At 41.8% G+C, this 15790-nt stretch overlaps 1 protein-coding gene across 8 annotated transcripts in view; it reads left to right on the forward strand.

Moving 5' to 3' along the window:
• ANO9 (anoctamin 9) overlaps window positions 1-15790 on the forward strand; it is a 68402-nt gene that overhangs the window by 40680 nt on the left and 11932 nt on the right. For all 8 annotated transcript variants that reach the window (XM_056528446.1, XM_056528444.1, XM_056528447.1 and 5 more), the window contains exons 8-15: window positions 2067-2201; window positions 6984-7080; window positions 7983-8043; window positions 10232-10314; window positions 11195-11299; window positions 11406-11570; window positions 13291-13327; window positions 15562-15673. In XM_056528446.1, the coding sequence (XP_056384421.1) occupies window positions 2067-2201; window positions 6984-7080; window positions 7983-8043; window positions 10232-10314; window positions 11195-11299; window positions 11406-11570; window positions 13291-13327; window positions 15562-15673 (795 nt within the window). The remainder of the gene's footprint in view (window positions 1-2066; window positions 2202-6983; window positions 7081-7982; window positions 8044-10231; window positions 10315-11194; window positions 11300-11405; window positions 11571-13290; window positions 13328-15561; window positions 15674-15790) is intronic.

The following is a 15790-nucleotide window of genomic DNA, read 5'->3' on the forward strand; positions in this document are numbered from 1 at the left end:
TCCCAGCATGCCCGGACAGCCGTTGGCTGTCCGGGCATGCTGGGAGTTGAAGTTTCGCCACATCTAGAGGGCCACAGTTTGAGACCGGTTTGAGATGCAGACTGTCTCTTACTTTATGTATACATATGGTGTCAGGAACTTTAAACTGACTGGGTTTAGTAAATTGCACTTTGGGTAAAAGTTAAAGGGGTTATCCAGGAAAAAAAAAAATTTTACATATCAACTGGCTTCAGAGAGTTAAACAGATTTGTGAATTACTTCTATTAAAAAATCTTAATCCTTTCAGTACTTATGATCTGCTGAAGTTGAGTTGTTCTTTTCTTTCTAAGTGTCTCGGGAACTGTCCAGAGTAGAAGCAAATCCCCATAGCAAACCTCTTTTACTCTGTGCAATTCCCGAGACAAGCAGAGATGTCAGCAGAGAGCACTGTTTCCAGACAGATAAGAACAACTCAACTTCAGCAGCTGATAATTATTGGAAGGAGTAAGATTTTGTAATTTACAAATCTGTTTAACTTTCTGGAGCCAGTTGATATATGAAAAAAAAAGTATTTTTCCTGGAATACCCCATTAATGGTAATGTCGCCATACGATCATGCAACAAAGACATCTGCGGACTGTTGCACATCAGTAATGGTTTGCAATGTCAATGGCAACTTTCAGTGAAGATTTAGTTACAAATATTGTGTTACTCTATGTATTCCTATGGAACAACATGGACGTCATATAACAGCTCCTGCCGAATACCAGTGCAGAAGTTATGGTCTAGATCCAAGACCGCATGTCCCACAGAGTATGGTGCCATTTACACTTTGTGTACTGCTGTATATTGCATCCACATTGCAGCATACTATGGAACTCTTACCCAAAGTCTTTTAGGTAAGAATAACACGTCATGCAGTCGCATTCCATGACATTTTATCTAACTGATTCTAAAGGGAGTAGGGGACACACATTTCAATGAGTGACCTATTATGGTTCTGAAAAACCCAAAGATTATATGGAGATTTAATAGTCATGTTCCCAGGGCTTTGCCTAAAAGTAAAGTATGCTGACTCTGTACACGTACGTACATCAAATGTAAAACAAAAATAGAGAAACAGAAACATAGCTGCACATCCATTTGTATTTTGATCTACTTGCTTCTCAGCATAATTTCAAAAACTAACAGGTTGTTGGTATACATTTTGATCAAAAACTACAGGCCCACTCGCCACATCAAGGCTGCCTAGCCGGAGTGGGTCCCTAACCTAACACTGGCATAGCACCAGGCGGCGACCACTGCCTCCGAGACACCATGCCCACAGGGGGAATGACCCAGTGGCCAGGCAGCCCCACTACTGCCCGACCAAGCCCCCAGCTCCGAGCCACCCCACCCCAAAGACAAAGCATCACAGCAACAATGGCTGCCACCGTACACCACACCAGTGCAAACACCTACCATGTGTTCCCTGCCAGAGGGCTGGGAGAATGTAAGGAGGAAACCCTTATGCAGTCTCCTGCTAATTAAAAACACCAGGGCCAAATGGGTGGAGCAGAGTGCTGGCCATGAAAGAGGGGAGAGACTACAAATGTAAAACAAAAATAGAGAAACAGAAACATAGCCGCACATCCACAATTTGTATTTTGATCTACTTGCTTCACACTAGTGTGGTGCTCTGTGGCAGCCATTGTTGGTGTGGTGCTTTGTCTGTGGGATGGTGTGGATGCTTGGTCAGGCAGGAGTGGGGCTGCCTGGCCACGGGGTCATTCCCCCTGTGGGCTTCGTGTCAAGGGGGCAGGGTCCCCTCCAGGCACTATGCCAGTGTTAGTTTAGGCACCCACTCTGACTAGGTGGCCTTGATGTGGCGAGTGGGCTTGTACTTTTTGATCAAAATGTATACTAACAACCTGTTAGTTCTTGAAATTATGCTGAGAAGCAATTAGATCAAAATACACATGGTGGATGTGACGCTATATTTCTCTATTTTTGATGTACATGTATCATATACAATCTTTCTTGGTATTGCAATGCCTTGTTTGTTTCTTGTACCACAGTTTTTTACTGTGAGAATTGTTCTTTTTCAGAGAGTATTTTGGAGAGAAGGTGGCTCTATATTTTGCGTGGCTTGGGTGGTACACCCTTATGCTGTGTCCTGCAGCTTTAGTTGGAATAGTAGTCTTCTTTTATGGGTTTGTGCATTTCAGTTCCAGCAAAATAAGGTAAGACTTTTAAGTTTTAGTTTGTGAAGTCTAAGATAATCCTGGATACAGGGGAAGAGGTTGTAGGCACATTGTTAGTTTCCTCCTTTTTGAATGTAGCTGGTTTTTCATTGAAACTCTAATGTAATATGAGGTGCTGGACCATTTTATAGAAGATCTATCACCTTTTTGTTAATTTAGCTACTGAAAATACAAGAAAATAATCAGAGTTTCAGTCTTTAGGAACTGTGGAAATTGACATATTGCATTGCCCAACCAGGTTTTCTAAGGGGGTTATCCCGAAAATGTTACTTATCATCTGTCTACAGTGATATAAGGCTGATCGGTCGGAGTCGAACTGCGGCTTCCCCCCCATTGATGATGAGAACAAGGGTCCCAAGGCCCCATAGTGAATACAGTAGCAGCAGCATGTTTACTTGGCAGCCACTACGTTTATTTTGGGAAGTTCCATAGCGAATGAACAGAGGCCAAGCATGCACACTGCTTCTCTATTCATTAAAGAGTACATGTCATGATCCTGTTAAATTTTATAACCCTCCCAGTTCACTGTCCCCATCATAATAAACCACCCCCTGCCTTTTTTTTTTAATCATTTTTTAGTTTTCTACCTTGATATTGCTCTGTATTTACAGCTCAGTCTCAGTCAAATTCACAGACTGGGGAGGGGCGTTCCCCAACAGGAGTGACATAATCTGAAGCCATACAGGGGAGAACTTCCTCCCTCACTCTGCTATACACTGCCCATAGCAGTTCAGTGGGGGGAAATGTGCTCTGGACAAGTAGGGAGACACCTAGAAAACTTCATTAAAACACAAATAAAACATAGAAAACTTCCTTTTTTTTAAACAATGTATATTAGAAAGATTTTTATTTACCATAAGGAGTGCTATAGCAAAAAATAGTTTTAACGAGAGTGCCCATTAAAGGTACAGGAAGCCTGTTATCATGATCAGTGGGGGTACCAACAGTCAGACTCTCCCCGGTCAGCTATTTATCACCTAGTCCGTGAACAGTCAATAAGTTCAAATCTTTGGATAACCCCTTTAATGCTGTATTAGTAAACTGATTCAATGGTTATCTCCATTTTATACAGTGATAATATATCATAAGTCTTTAGCAACAGAGAACGGTCAGCGACATTCACTGGCTCCATATTTAAAATCCAGACTTTATTAGAACAGTTTTATTAAAATATTTCTCAGCATCTGTCACTTTCTCACATAGGCATAGGTGACATAGGCAGCAGTGTGTAACAGCAGTTTTCATATCAACTGGTTCCAGAAAGTTAAACAGATTTGTAAATGACTTCTAAATCCCCATAGCAAACCTCTCCTGCTCTGGACAGTTCCTGAGACAGACAGAGGTGTCAGCAGAGAGCACTGTGGTCAGACAGAAAAGAATGACTCAACTTCAGCAACTGATAAGTATTGGAAGGATTAAATTTTTTTTATAGAAGTAATTTACAAATCTGTTTAACTTTCTGGAGCCAGTTGATATAAAAAAATAAAAATGTTTTTGTCTACTCTGCTCCCATGTGCAGATCTCCTATGTTCCATCAGTTGAGGTGTAATGATGCCTGTCCTTACTAACCAAATATGTTCCCGGTACAGACTAAACCTGCTCGTAATAGTTTCACCAATGTAAAAATGTCTTCATGAGCAGCAGGCACTACATAATAAAATCTGAACGGTAGCTGATGATTTGTCCGACACATACTGCCGTGCCCCAACAGTGAAATTCCACAAAAGAAACAATTCTCACATCAGAAATTGCGTCTAGGGGCATCCTTAGGCTATGTTCCTATGGGTGAAGGTCCGAATGGAAAATTTCTGTTCGGACATTCACCCGACAACGGTGAATCGGTAGAACATACTGGTGCAAGGGCCACTTGGAAATTTGCCATCTCATAGACTTAGTCCGCAGCAAGAATATAAATGTCTATTGTTTCTACGGACACTGGAATTTTAATTTCCCGTGAGAAAATTCTGTGCAGCAGAATCCTATTGAAATCAATAGATGTTGCAAAATCTTCATGTAGAATTCCAATGCAAAATTCTGCACGGAAATTCCATCATGTGAACATAGCCCCACACAGCCAATTCTTGTTATTCCAGTCCTTTGAAGGTAAGGTAAGAAGAACTAATACTGTAATGTTACTAATAGCTTTCTTAATGCAGCAGCATCTTCTATAATATGATCTTTTGGTTGCCATTATGACATTCTGTGATTCCTTTTTACGTAGGAGCTACTTTAAGGAGTATGTTTATTATGTACCGGTAACATGTTAGGTCAGTAAGGACAGGCAATGGATCACCTCATCTGAGTGACCATATGAGATCGTCCCATGGGAGCAGAGTAGATTACCTCAGGTTTTTAGTATTGAATGTATAGGTAATTCTTACCAGGGTTTAGACAAACATAAAACCTTATTGAGAAGAGAAGCTATTTGGCGTTCCAAATTTAATAGCATGGGAGGTTTAGATATAAATGACCATAATGAATTTAGTGGGTTTCAGTGATTAAGCATTTAGATGTTCCATGCTGCTGCACACGTCACAGGCGGGAGTTACTTACCTGTTGTCCACTGGTGGGAGTGGGAGGCATGATACATTGCTTGATATTGTGAAAAGACCATTGCCAGTCAACCTTTAGGCTAGGTTTCCACACAGTTTTTTTTTTTTTTTTTGACATTTTTGGAAAACTATCAGAAAGGAAAGAAATTCCGCTTACCCCTCCACGTTGTAGCTCCAATGTTCAAGTCGGCCAGGTGCAAGGGCGTAGCTGCCGTAGACACGATGATATCAATGAAAGAGATCCCTTTACCAAGGAGGAAACCAGCGCTGCAGTCCGTACTTGAATGATTAAAAAACTTCAGACTTTATTACATCCATATTAAAAGGGAAGGAGAGGTTAAAATGTGCAAACACTGACGCGTTTCGGGAGACCCTTTGTCAAACTGCCACTGCAGTTTTTGAGCCAAAGTCAGGAGTGGATCCAGTAGAAAGGAGAAGTATAAGTCCACCCTTTATAGTTCCCATTCCTTTTTAATACATTTCCGACTTTGCCTCAAAAATTGTAGGGCAGTTTTCCAAAAACTGCCAGAAAAAAAACCTGTGTGGAAACCTAGCCTTATGGAACATTCAACTTGCTGTTTTTAACAACATTCTAATAAAGTTTGGATTTTTACTATGAAGCCTTTAAGTACAACTGACCTTTCTCTGCTATATTTTAGACTTTTTGTCGTACAACACCAGGGCTCCATTGTATTTGCTTGGATGCTCTCTCTCTCCCTCTGCCAAGAATCAGTCCCCATTTTTATCTGATAGTAGTGCCTGCATTTTCTATGCTTGCAGTGTGTATATAAGAAGTCTAATTGTCATTCTATAAATATCACTTTATGATCAGTTGGAGTCCTTGCTCTGGAAAGGGAACATTGCTGCCCAGGGTTGTCCAGTTGATCATCCCCAGTCCCAATCTGAGAGTGAACAGGCTGATTTTGTTGGGAAGGCCGCGCCCTATCAGACATTTCCACTGCATTCCCACTGGTGGGGAAATCCAGTATTGAATGGCAGCCATCTAGATGAATAGCTGTCCTTGTAATAAATGGATGGCTCGAGTCTGCCAGAATGGAGGCCACTAACTACTACAGAGCAGTCTCTAGCTCTAGCTCACAGGGGTGGGGTCCTGAACAGGGGGCGTATGGACAAGGGTTGTCTTCATTACATGACCCTTTTCATTTTCCATTACAACCAAAGAAAAATAACTCTCTTAGGCTGGGTTCACACCACGTTTTTGAAACACAATTCCCATTTACGTTTTCAATTTGAAAACTGTACAGAACCGTATTGAAAACCGTATGCCAAAAGATGCATCAGGTTGTGTCCGTTTTGCGTCTTATACTATTTTGTTAGTTTTTTTTTCTCGGACCCAAAACCATAGCCTACGGGTGCATGCACACCACGTTTTTGCTATACAGTTCCCGTATACGGTTTCGAGGTAAAAAAAACATACGGAACTGTATAGAAAACCGTATGCATTGACTTAACATTGTAAACCGTATGTCAAACGCATCATCCGGTTTAGTCCGTTTTGCGTCTTATACGGTTTTGTCCGTTTTTTTACCCGTACCTAAAACCGTAGCCTACCACGTTTTTTGGTCCAGGTGAAAAACCATATTAAACCGTATACGTTTTTTTTTAACATGGGAGTCAATGGGAACCATACAGAACCATATGTGGGTACGGTTCCATCCGGTTTGCACCGTACGGTTTTTACTTTGCACAGTTTTTTTTTTCTTGGAATTTCAATCAAACAAGTGAAACTTTATTTAAAATGGAGTGAAAAGTTAAAAACGTATATATTTTTTTTCTTAAAAAGCGGATGCAACCGGACATCATTTTTCAAACCGTATACGTTTTTTAACCATATACGGGTTGAAGTTTGTACACACATTTTGATATAATTTAGTCTGTTTTTGTGGAATCCGTTTTTCATCAAAAGCCTGATACGGGAACTGCATTGCAAAAATGTGGTGTGCATGCACCCTACCACGGTTTTTGGTCCGGGTGAAAAACCGTATTGAAATGTATACATTTTTTTTTTTTTTTAACATGGTAGTCAATGGGAACCGAACAGAACCGTATGTGTGTACGGTTCCATCTGGTTTTCACCATACAGTTTCTCAAATCTATTGGAAAGTTAAATAGTTATTCATACTGTATAAAAATAGTCATTCATACTGTATAATAATGTTGCCTTACTCTACTATGTAATTGTCTTTAGCCAGGAGATTTGCACAGCAAACACAACAGTGATGTGTCCTCTCTGTGATCAGAAGTGTCCATATTGGCCACTGTCCGACACGTGTACATATGCAAAGGTAAGATCTGAAACTTGAGCAACTGGTCGTCTAGCAAAATCTTTGATACCCTGCCTGACTGACCACCACTAGATAAAGACATGGTTTGGGCTTGACAGGCTCTTGTTGTTCTGGGAAACTCCCTCTGGGCACTTGAGCCCAGTTTCAGGTTGAAATGAAGCATTGGTCACGTGTGTCTGTACTGCCGTTCTGTTCATTGTCTATGAGAGCTGCTAGAGATGACCAATTACAACACTGCTATCTCCGGAAGCTTCCATAGACAATAAAGGAAGAGGAATAGAGTAGTGGTCACATGTGAACACTGCAAAAGAGAGACTTGGGGCTTTGTTCTTAAAGTATTTAAAGTACTCCACCCCTAGAAATCTTATCCCCTATCCAAAGGTTAGGGAATAAGATGTCTTATCACTGTGTCCCACAGCTGGGACCCCCGTGATCTCTGTGCAGCACCCAGCATTTGTTTAGAACGCTGGGTGCAGGCGGCGGGTGGTTGTGACATCATGACCACGACCCTCCATGCAAGTCTATGGGAGAGAGAGTGGCATTCGCCACACCTCCTCCCATAGACTTGCATTGAGGGGGCGTGGTGTCACAACAGGCATGGTCATGACATCACGACCCCCTCACTCGCTCCAGCTTACTACCCCTTTAAGATCGTGGCTATCAAACACCTATACCCTAAGCTGTGGAAAGTAGATAAGTGCTATGCACTGGAGTACCCCTTTGTGTGCACATTTAAAAAAACATTTAATTAAAAATGTTTAAATATTTTTGTGATCTCTCATGGCAGCCAAGTATGTAAATCCCCAAAATTGGATACAAGAGAGAGAGAGAGAAATTTTTATTATTTCTAAATAATAAATGATAAAAAGATGATTTAATCCCTTTTTTTCTCTCCTGTTTAGGTTACACATTTATTTGACAATGAAGGCACCGTGTTCTTTGCTATGTTTATGGCAGTGTGGGGTAGGTATATTCTCCATAGATTGTCTGCAATGATGTTCAGTAGACCAGATATTGAGATATATTTAACCAATAGGACTGTAGGCGAAATTTATTATAATATTGCGTCTATAACATATACTGAGCTGAATCCATTAGAATGGAAGCATTTTTTCTAAGGGTATGTTCACACTGCATAATTTCTGGGGAATTCCGTGCAATGAACTTTAACATCAGTGTGAATGGGTCTTCCACGAGACCAGTTCACTTTAAGGGGGTTGTGCGCTGCCCTGCAGTTCGGAGCTCCGCTCACAGCGTCCGGAAAGTCATTACATCACGAGGGGGCAAGCAAGACGTCACGAAGAGGCCGGCCGTGACGTCACGTCCGGCGGCCGCGAACACGGAAGCCCGCACACAGCGTTCGGAGTAATGAACTTCCGGATGCTGTGAACGGAGCTCCGAACTGCAGGGCAGTGCACAACTCCTTTAAGCAATTTCAGCAGCAGACAATTCTGCCACGGAAATCCTTCTGCACAAAGAAGGAACATGTTCATTCTTTGTGCGGAAGTCCGCGAGCTGTGCATAGACATCAATGGTGACGGCGCATGGCTGCGCGGTCCTACCTGCAAAACCGAATCTCCACTCCGCTTCAATTGCCCAGTTTGAACGCACCCTAAGTGTACGTTTACACTGAGAACTTCTGCCCAGACAAATTCTGCGCAGAGCTTCTCAGTGCAGCAAGCACCAACGGCGCTAGCTCCGCGCGTACCTGCTCCATAACCGTTGACGACAAAACAGTCAGCATCAAATTATCAGGCTTGCAGGGAGTTGTCGTTTTTGTTGTAGTTTAGTTGTAGCTAAAATTTCTTCTGCAGAATTTCCAACAAAAGAATGAACATGTTCATTACCACTGTGGAATCCCATTGACAGCAATGAAAATCCAATGGTATTTTGTATGTTGTAAGTTGACAGGACGGTAGTTGAGCGTGGAAAACAATAGTGTATGTCCTCTGCTTAAAGGGGTATTCCATTTTTTTTTATTTGACTATGCTACAGAGGATGTTAGAAGTTAGTGCAGTTCTTATTATTGTGTCTATACCTGTGTTTGATGGATGGTCTTGCAATTCTTAATTTATCTTTGCCCCAATGTTTATTTTTATCAGCATATAAAATGAGTGTCGTCTCAGGTTTTTCCAGGTTGCAGTGTGGCCCAAGACATTACATTACTAGTCAGGTGTTGAATGGTAGCGTGTGCTTCAATGGGTGGAGCGAGTGCTGGGGGGGGGGGGCATTCTCCACAGGGCTTCAGGAAATGGTAGCTCAGGTGTGCTGTAAAAGGTAGGGTGGCTTATGTGTGGGAATGAGAAAAGTGACCTCATACTTACAAACAAGGGATCCTGGGACTCGTAGTTGAAGAGAGGGAACTCCAACAGGAAATAGCCCCTTCACAAAAAGAAAGCAGCAGTGTCTGGCAGGTAAATACTAAAGTCACCTTATGATGGATAACCCCTTTAACTCCTGTAAAATACTGGACACCCAGTGGACCCCATTCAAGTCAGTGGGATCTTTCAGGACCTGGCAGTGTCAGTTGTGCATAGACCTGTTTAGGGTCCGTTTGGCACAAAAAAAAGAACCAAATGGACCCTAAACGGATCAGAGTTTAAAGGGGATATCCAGTGGTGAAAAACGTATCCCCTATCCTAAGGATAGGGGATAGGTTTCAGATCGCGGGGGGTCCGACCACTGGGGCCCAACAGCCTGCAGGAAGGGGGCGTGTTGACCACCGCACAAAGCAGCGGCTGACACCCCCCCTCAATACAACTCTATGGCAGAGTCGGAGCACTGCCTTTGGCAATCTCCGGCTCTGCCTTTGGCAATCTCCGGCTCTGCCATAGCGATGTATTGAGGGGGTGTGTCGGCCTCCGCTTCGTGCGGTGGTCAACACGCGCTATCTGGCCAGCGAGCCGTGGGCCCCGTACAGAGAGATCGCGGGGGGCCCCAGTGATCTGAAACTTATCTCCTATCCTTAGGAGAGGGGATATGTTTTTCACCACTGGACAACCCCTTTAACCGCAGTAAGAATTTAGCCAAACTTGTTTTTCAGATATGTAGATAAATAATTAATGGATATACTATAACATTTACACATTCTCCTGTTCATCTGAAGAGAAAACATGTTAAGATTTATTATCCTATGTCCATTTTCCTTCAGCTACTATATTCTTGGAGCTGTGGAAGCGGCAGAGAGCAAGAGATGCATCATGGTGGAACCTGTACAGCTGGGATGAGGATGAGGTGGGATTCCATTTTCTTAAAGGGACAAGCGCAAATGATATACACAGTATCTCCTGTAACTTTGCAAACCCTATTAGGCAGTAATCTGGATGGCCACATGTAATACTATTCTTCTTCTCTGGCCAATGACAACCTTCCCCAATAAAAGTGGCTGGTTTTCGCGACCTTCACGTTAAAGTGGAGATATGTAATGAAAATGACGGATCACGGTATAAAAGTGCAGGTTACAAGCAAAAGTCACATTTTCACTCAAACACTTGAAGATGTGAGATAAATTAGGGGTCACAGGGGTGAGGATTCTTCTGGACCTTTTATCTCTAGGGCAAATCAAATACACTATAGCCAGCCTTGAATGTAAAGGACAACACATCATAGGAAATGTTCACTAGGAAATAGAGATCAGATTGATCAAATATTTACTGTGCCTTTTGCTTGAAATGTCATCTATGGGTAATCTTCAGTGGGATCTCCTTATAAGTAAGCCTTTCGTATATTTTGAGAAAAAGGCAATGAATTAAAGGGGTAGGTAGGTGGGGAGCCAATTTACACCTCTGCGGTCCTCTTTATGTGCCTAAACCAGTATTTCCCAACCAGGGTGCCTCCAGCTGTTGCAAAACTACAACTCCCAGCATGCCTGGACAGCCTTCGGCTGTCCAGGCATGCTGGGAGTTGTAGTTTTGCAACAGCTGGAGGCACCCTGGTTGGGAAACACTGGCCGAAACGATTAGTAGAATAATATATTTGGTTGCCAGCAATTGCTTTATGGCAACGTTGTCACTGATAAACCTGTAATGCCCCTAATGTACCTGTAGTTTGTATGTTTTGGCTCTGGAATATTCTCTACATACTGTATATAGTGAGCACTGCTTGTTTTGTGCAGGAGGAGTTGGCTTTGGAGCTGATCAATAATCCAGAATGCAACATTCAGAAGCATCAACATTCCTATCTGCGTTCTACCTTAGTTCTATTGGGAGTGGCTGCTATGGTATGGAACTCGCATTACTACATCTAAAATACGTGCAAACGCAATATAGTTATTGTTCTTACCCATGGTTTTAACCCATGATTTCTTCACCACTTTTCTCCTTCAGATCGCCATACTGATTGGCATAGCACAAGCCCTAGTGGTATACAGAGTTGTAGTGACCGTGTTCTTCATGCGCTCATCTTGGCATTTACTAAGTGAACATGCCAATACTGCTGCCGTCATGTCTGGAGCTGTACTTCACTACCTCACCATTGTCATCATGACTAAGGTACTTCCTTCAGGGGGTATCAGTCCTGCAAGGTTTGGGACAGTGTGCATCGATGACCTCTCCCATAGGAAAGTCACCTGCAAAAGGAATTTACAGCAATGTATGGGTCTCTGTGTGTCTGATGGATTAGCCACCAAAAAGTTGCTTTTGACCCCATTATTTGCACACTGTGGGGGAGATTTATCAAAACCTGTGCAGAGGAAAAGTTAACCAGTTGCCCATAGCAACCAATCAGATCGCTTCTTTCATTTTTCATATTTTTAAAAATAAAAGAAGCGATCTGATTGGTTGCTGTGGACAACTGGTTAACTTTTCCTCTGCACAGATTTTGATAAATCTCCCCCGATTTGTTCCTGGCTGTGGCAGAGAGAAAGAATTAAAGGGGTATTCTGGTGGAAAAAAAAAATAATTCAGATCAACTGAATGGATCTGGATAGGTTGGAGGTTTGGGCTGGGAAGTGGCAGATGAGGTTCAACACTGATAAATGTAAGGCAATGCACATTGGGAGGAAAAATCCGGGCTGGGATTATGTATTAAATTGGAGAACACTTGGGACGACTGACATGGAAAAAGACTTAGGGGTCTTGGTTAATAGTAAATTTAGCTGTAGGGATCAGTGTCGGGCAGCTGCTGCCAAGGCAAATAAAATCATGGGGTGCATCATTAGGGGCATAGATGCCCACGACAAGGAAATAATTCTACCGCTGTACAAATCACTAGTCAGACCACACATAGAATACTGTGTACAGTACTGGGCACCAGTGTACAAGAAAGATATAGTGGAGCTGGAGAGGGTTCAAAGACGGGCAACCAGAGTAATTCGGGGAATGGAAGGACTACAGTATCCAGAAAGATTATCAGAATTAGGGTTATTTAGTTTAGAAAAAAGAAGGCTTAGGGGAGACCTAATAACTATGTATAAATATATTAGGGGGCAGTACAGAGATCTCTCCCATGATCTATTTATACCCAGGACTGTATCTATAACAAGGGGGCATCCTCTATGTCTAGAGGAAAGATGGTTTCTACACCAGCACAGACAGGGGTTCTTTACTGTAAGAGCAGTGAGACTGTGGAACTCTTTGCCAGAGGAGGTGGTCATGGTGAACTCAGTAAGAGAGTTCAAAAGGGGTCTGGATGCATTTTTGGAGAGTAATAACATTGCTGGTTATGTATACTAGATTTATAGGGACAGAACGTTGATCCAGGGATTTATTCTGATGCCATATTTGGAGTCGGGAAGAAATCTTTACCTCTAGTATGAGGGTTTTTTGCCTTCTTCTGGATCAACTTAGTAGGGACTCATTAGGGTTATAGGTTGAAGTTGAGTTGTTCTTTTCCGTCTGACCACAGTGCTCTCTGCTGACACCTCTATGTCAGGAACTGTCCAGAGTAGGAGTAAATCCCCATAGCAAACCTCTCATGCTCTGGACAGTTCTTGAAACAATTAGGGCTTATGTGTGTAAATAGAAATACATGCACAGGTAAATCTATCACAATGATGGATTTCTTTATTAAAAGCAGTTATCTTATACATACATGAGATGACTGGGCAGCTCATACTGAGGGAGTGGGCCAATAGGATCTCGGCGATCTGTGTCCTGGGATGTCAGGTCATTCACATTTCTGAAGACATTAGATTTTACTGTAGAGATTTTACATAAAGTTTTAGCATTTTTAGCAATTCCTATCTATGATCCATGTTTTTTTTTGTTTCAGGTGAATCGTGTCGTCTCCACCTATTTATGTAATTTGGGTAAGTTAATAAAATGTAATACCTCTTATATATACAGAGACAAAGGAGGAAAATGTAAGGGTCCAAGGGGGGGGGGGGGGTAGATTTATCAAAACCTGTCCAGAGGAAAAGTTGCTGAGTTGCCCATAGCAACCAATCAGATCTCTTCTTTCATTTTTAAAAATGCCTCTAAAAAGTTAAAGGAGGGATCTTATTGGTTGTTATGGGCAACTCAGCAACTTTTCCTCTGGACGGGTTTTGATGAATCTTCCCCAGTGTGTGAACTATACATATGTGACTTCTAGGCACGATCTATGCATCATGCCATCATTTATTCCTTACTGCTTCTCTTGGGATCTGAGAGAAAAACCTCCGTGTGCCTCCATGTAAAATCATACAGTACAGGCCTTTAGATTTCTATAGGCACAGTATTAAAGGGGTATTCCAGGAATAGTTTTTTATTTGACTATGCTATATGGGTTGTAATGTTAGTGTAGTTCATATGATAGTGTCTGTACCTGTGTTTAATGGTGGTCTCACCATAATATTTATTTTTAACAGCATACAAAATTACTCAAGTCTCAGGTTTTCCCAGGTTGCAGTGCAGCCAAGACATGACATCACTAGTCAATTCTGCAACTAATCGTAGGCAACCTGGTTAGAAAACACTGGTGTTTTGAATGGAATTCAGCTAATTTGTGTATCAATGGGTGGGGTGGCTGATGTGTGGGAGGGAGGAAAGTGACCTCACACTTACAAACAAGGAACAATGGGATTTGTAGTTTGAGAGAATGAACTCCAACAGGATATACCCAGTTCAAAAAAGGATAAAAAAGATAGCCACACCATTATAGTAATCTCACAACATAGTCATTAAGCTCCATGACGAGCACAGATCCTTCCTAAGCAGGTCTATTACTGTTTGGCAGGTCCATACTTAAAATCACCCTTTCAAGGGGTATTCCAGAGTTTAAAACCGTATCCCCTATACACAAGAAAGGGGGATAAGTGTTCACCAGGATCTTTAGTACAGGGCCCCGAATCTCCCCACTGAATGGAGCATGGGGTCGGCTCGCACTCCATACATTCTTTATGATAAAGCTGCCAATATTATATAATAAGACCAACTGTGGGAGGCAACAGGATAACAAGGAATACATTGTTACTGACTAGGAGAACTAAATTCAAACCAGGCAAAGAAAGTAGTCCAGCACTTGTCAGAAGTTGTGGACAAAAAACTTTTTCTTTCTTTCAAAAAATCCATTAAAATAAACATGCACCAATAACAGATGTACTGCTTGACACGTTTCGCAGTAGCCCTCTTTATCAGAAGCATAAAATTGCTTCGTATCTACTAAACTCAAACAGCTGTCACAGGCATATAAAATAATATTTATTACTTGGGAATTATTTGGGAACAGATAGGACAACATGATTTGAGGAAGCACCATTCTCCTTATTAGGGCCATCTATGCTGGAGATACCAGAGCTATGTACTGGGGGTATCTCAGGCGCACCCCATTCTCCATACAGCATTGAGATTGAGTCCCCCATTCTGAAGATCGCTTAAGGTCCCAGAGGTCCCCCCCCGCAATCAGTCACTTATCCCCTATACTGTAAATAGGGGTACTCCCAGTGAAACAATTTTTAATCAACTGGTGCCAGAAAGTTGCAGATTTGTAAGTTACTTCTATTTAAAAATCGTAATCCTTCCAGAACTCAGTTGCTGTATACTACAGAGGAAGTTCTTTTCTTTATCATTTCTCTATTATGTCTCTGCTGACACCTCTGTTCATGTCAGGAACTGTCCAGAGCATGATAGGTTTGCTATGGGGATTTATACTTATTTATACTTATACTCTGAACAGTGTTCTCTGATGACACCTGTCTCGGGAACTGCCCAGTTTAGAAGCAAATCCCCATAGCAAACCTCTTCTACTCTGTGCAGTTCCCGAGACAAGCAGAGATGTCAGCAGAGAGCACTGTTATCAGATAGAAAACAACTCAACTTAAGCAGCTGATAATTATTGAAAGGATTAAGATTTTTTTTTAATAGAAGTAATTTACAAATCTGTTTAACTTTCTGGAGCCAGTTGATATATGAAAAAAAAAGTTTTTTCCTGGAACACCCCTTTAAGCAGTTTCAGGACTCCAGGACCGTATTACATGTAGAATAGATAGTTTATGAAGTAAATCTCAGTATCTGTCCAGGATCAGATTTGTAGGATAACGTTCTTTACTTTTTCCCAACTCAGAGAAACCTCGGACTTTCACAGAGCGAGAAAACAGCTTCACAACTAAAGTGTTTACATTTCAATTTGTCACCCACTTCTCATCCCTCTTCTATGTGGCCTTCTTCCTAGGAAGGTAATGACTATTATGACTGCCATTTAATGTATTCTGTTTCCGTGCCATGTGTTATATTATGTTTGACAAAGAATATTTGTCTACCGGATATGTACAGTGGTCCTTCAGGTTACAATA

Source organism: Hyla sarda, chromosome 6 (genome assembly GCF_029499605.1).
Source record: "Hyla sarda isolate aHylSar1 chromosome 6, aHylSar1.hap1, whole genome shotgun sequence".
Taxonomy (NCBI): Eukaryota; Metazoa; Chordata; class Amphibia; order Anura; family Hylidae; genus Hyla; species Hyla sarda.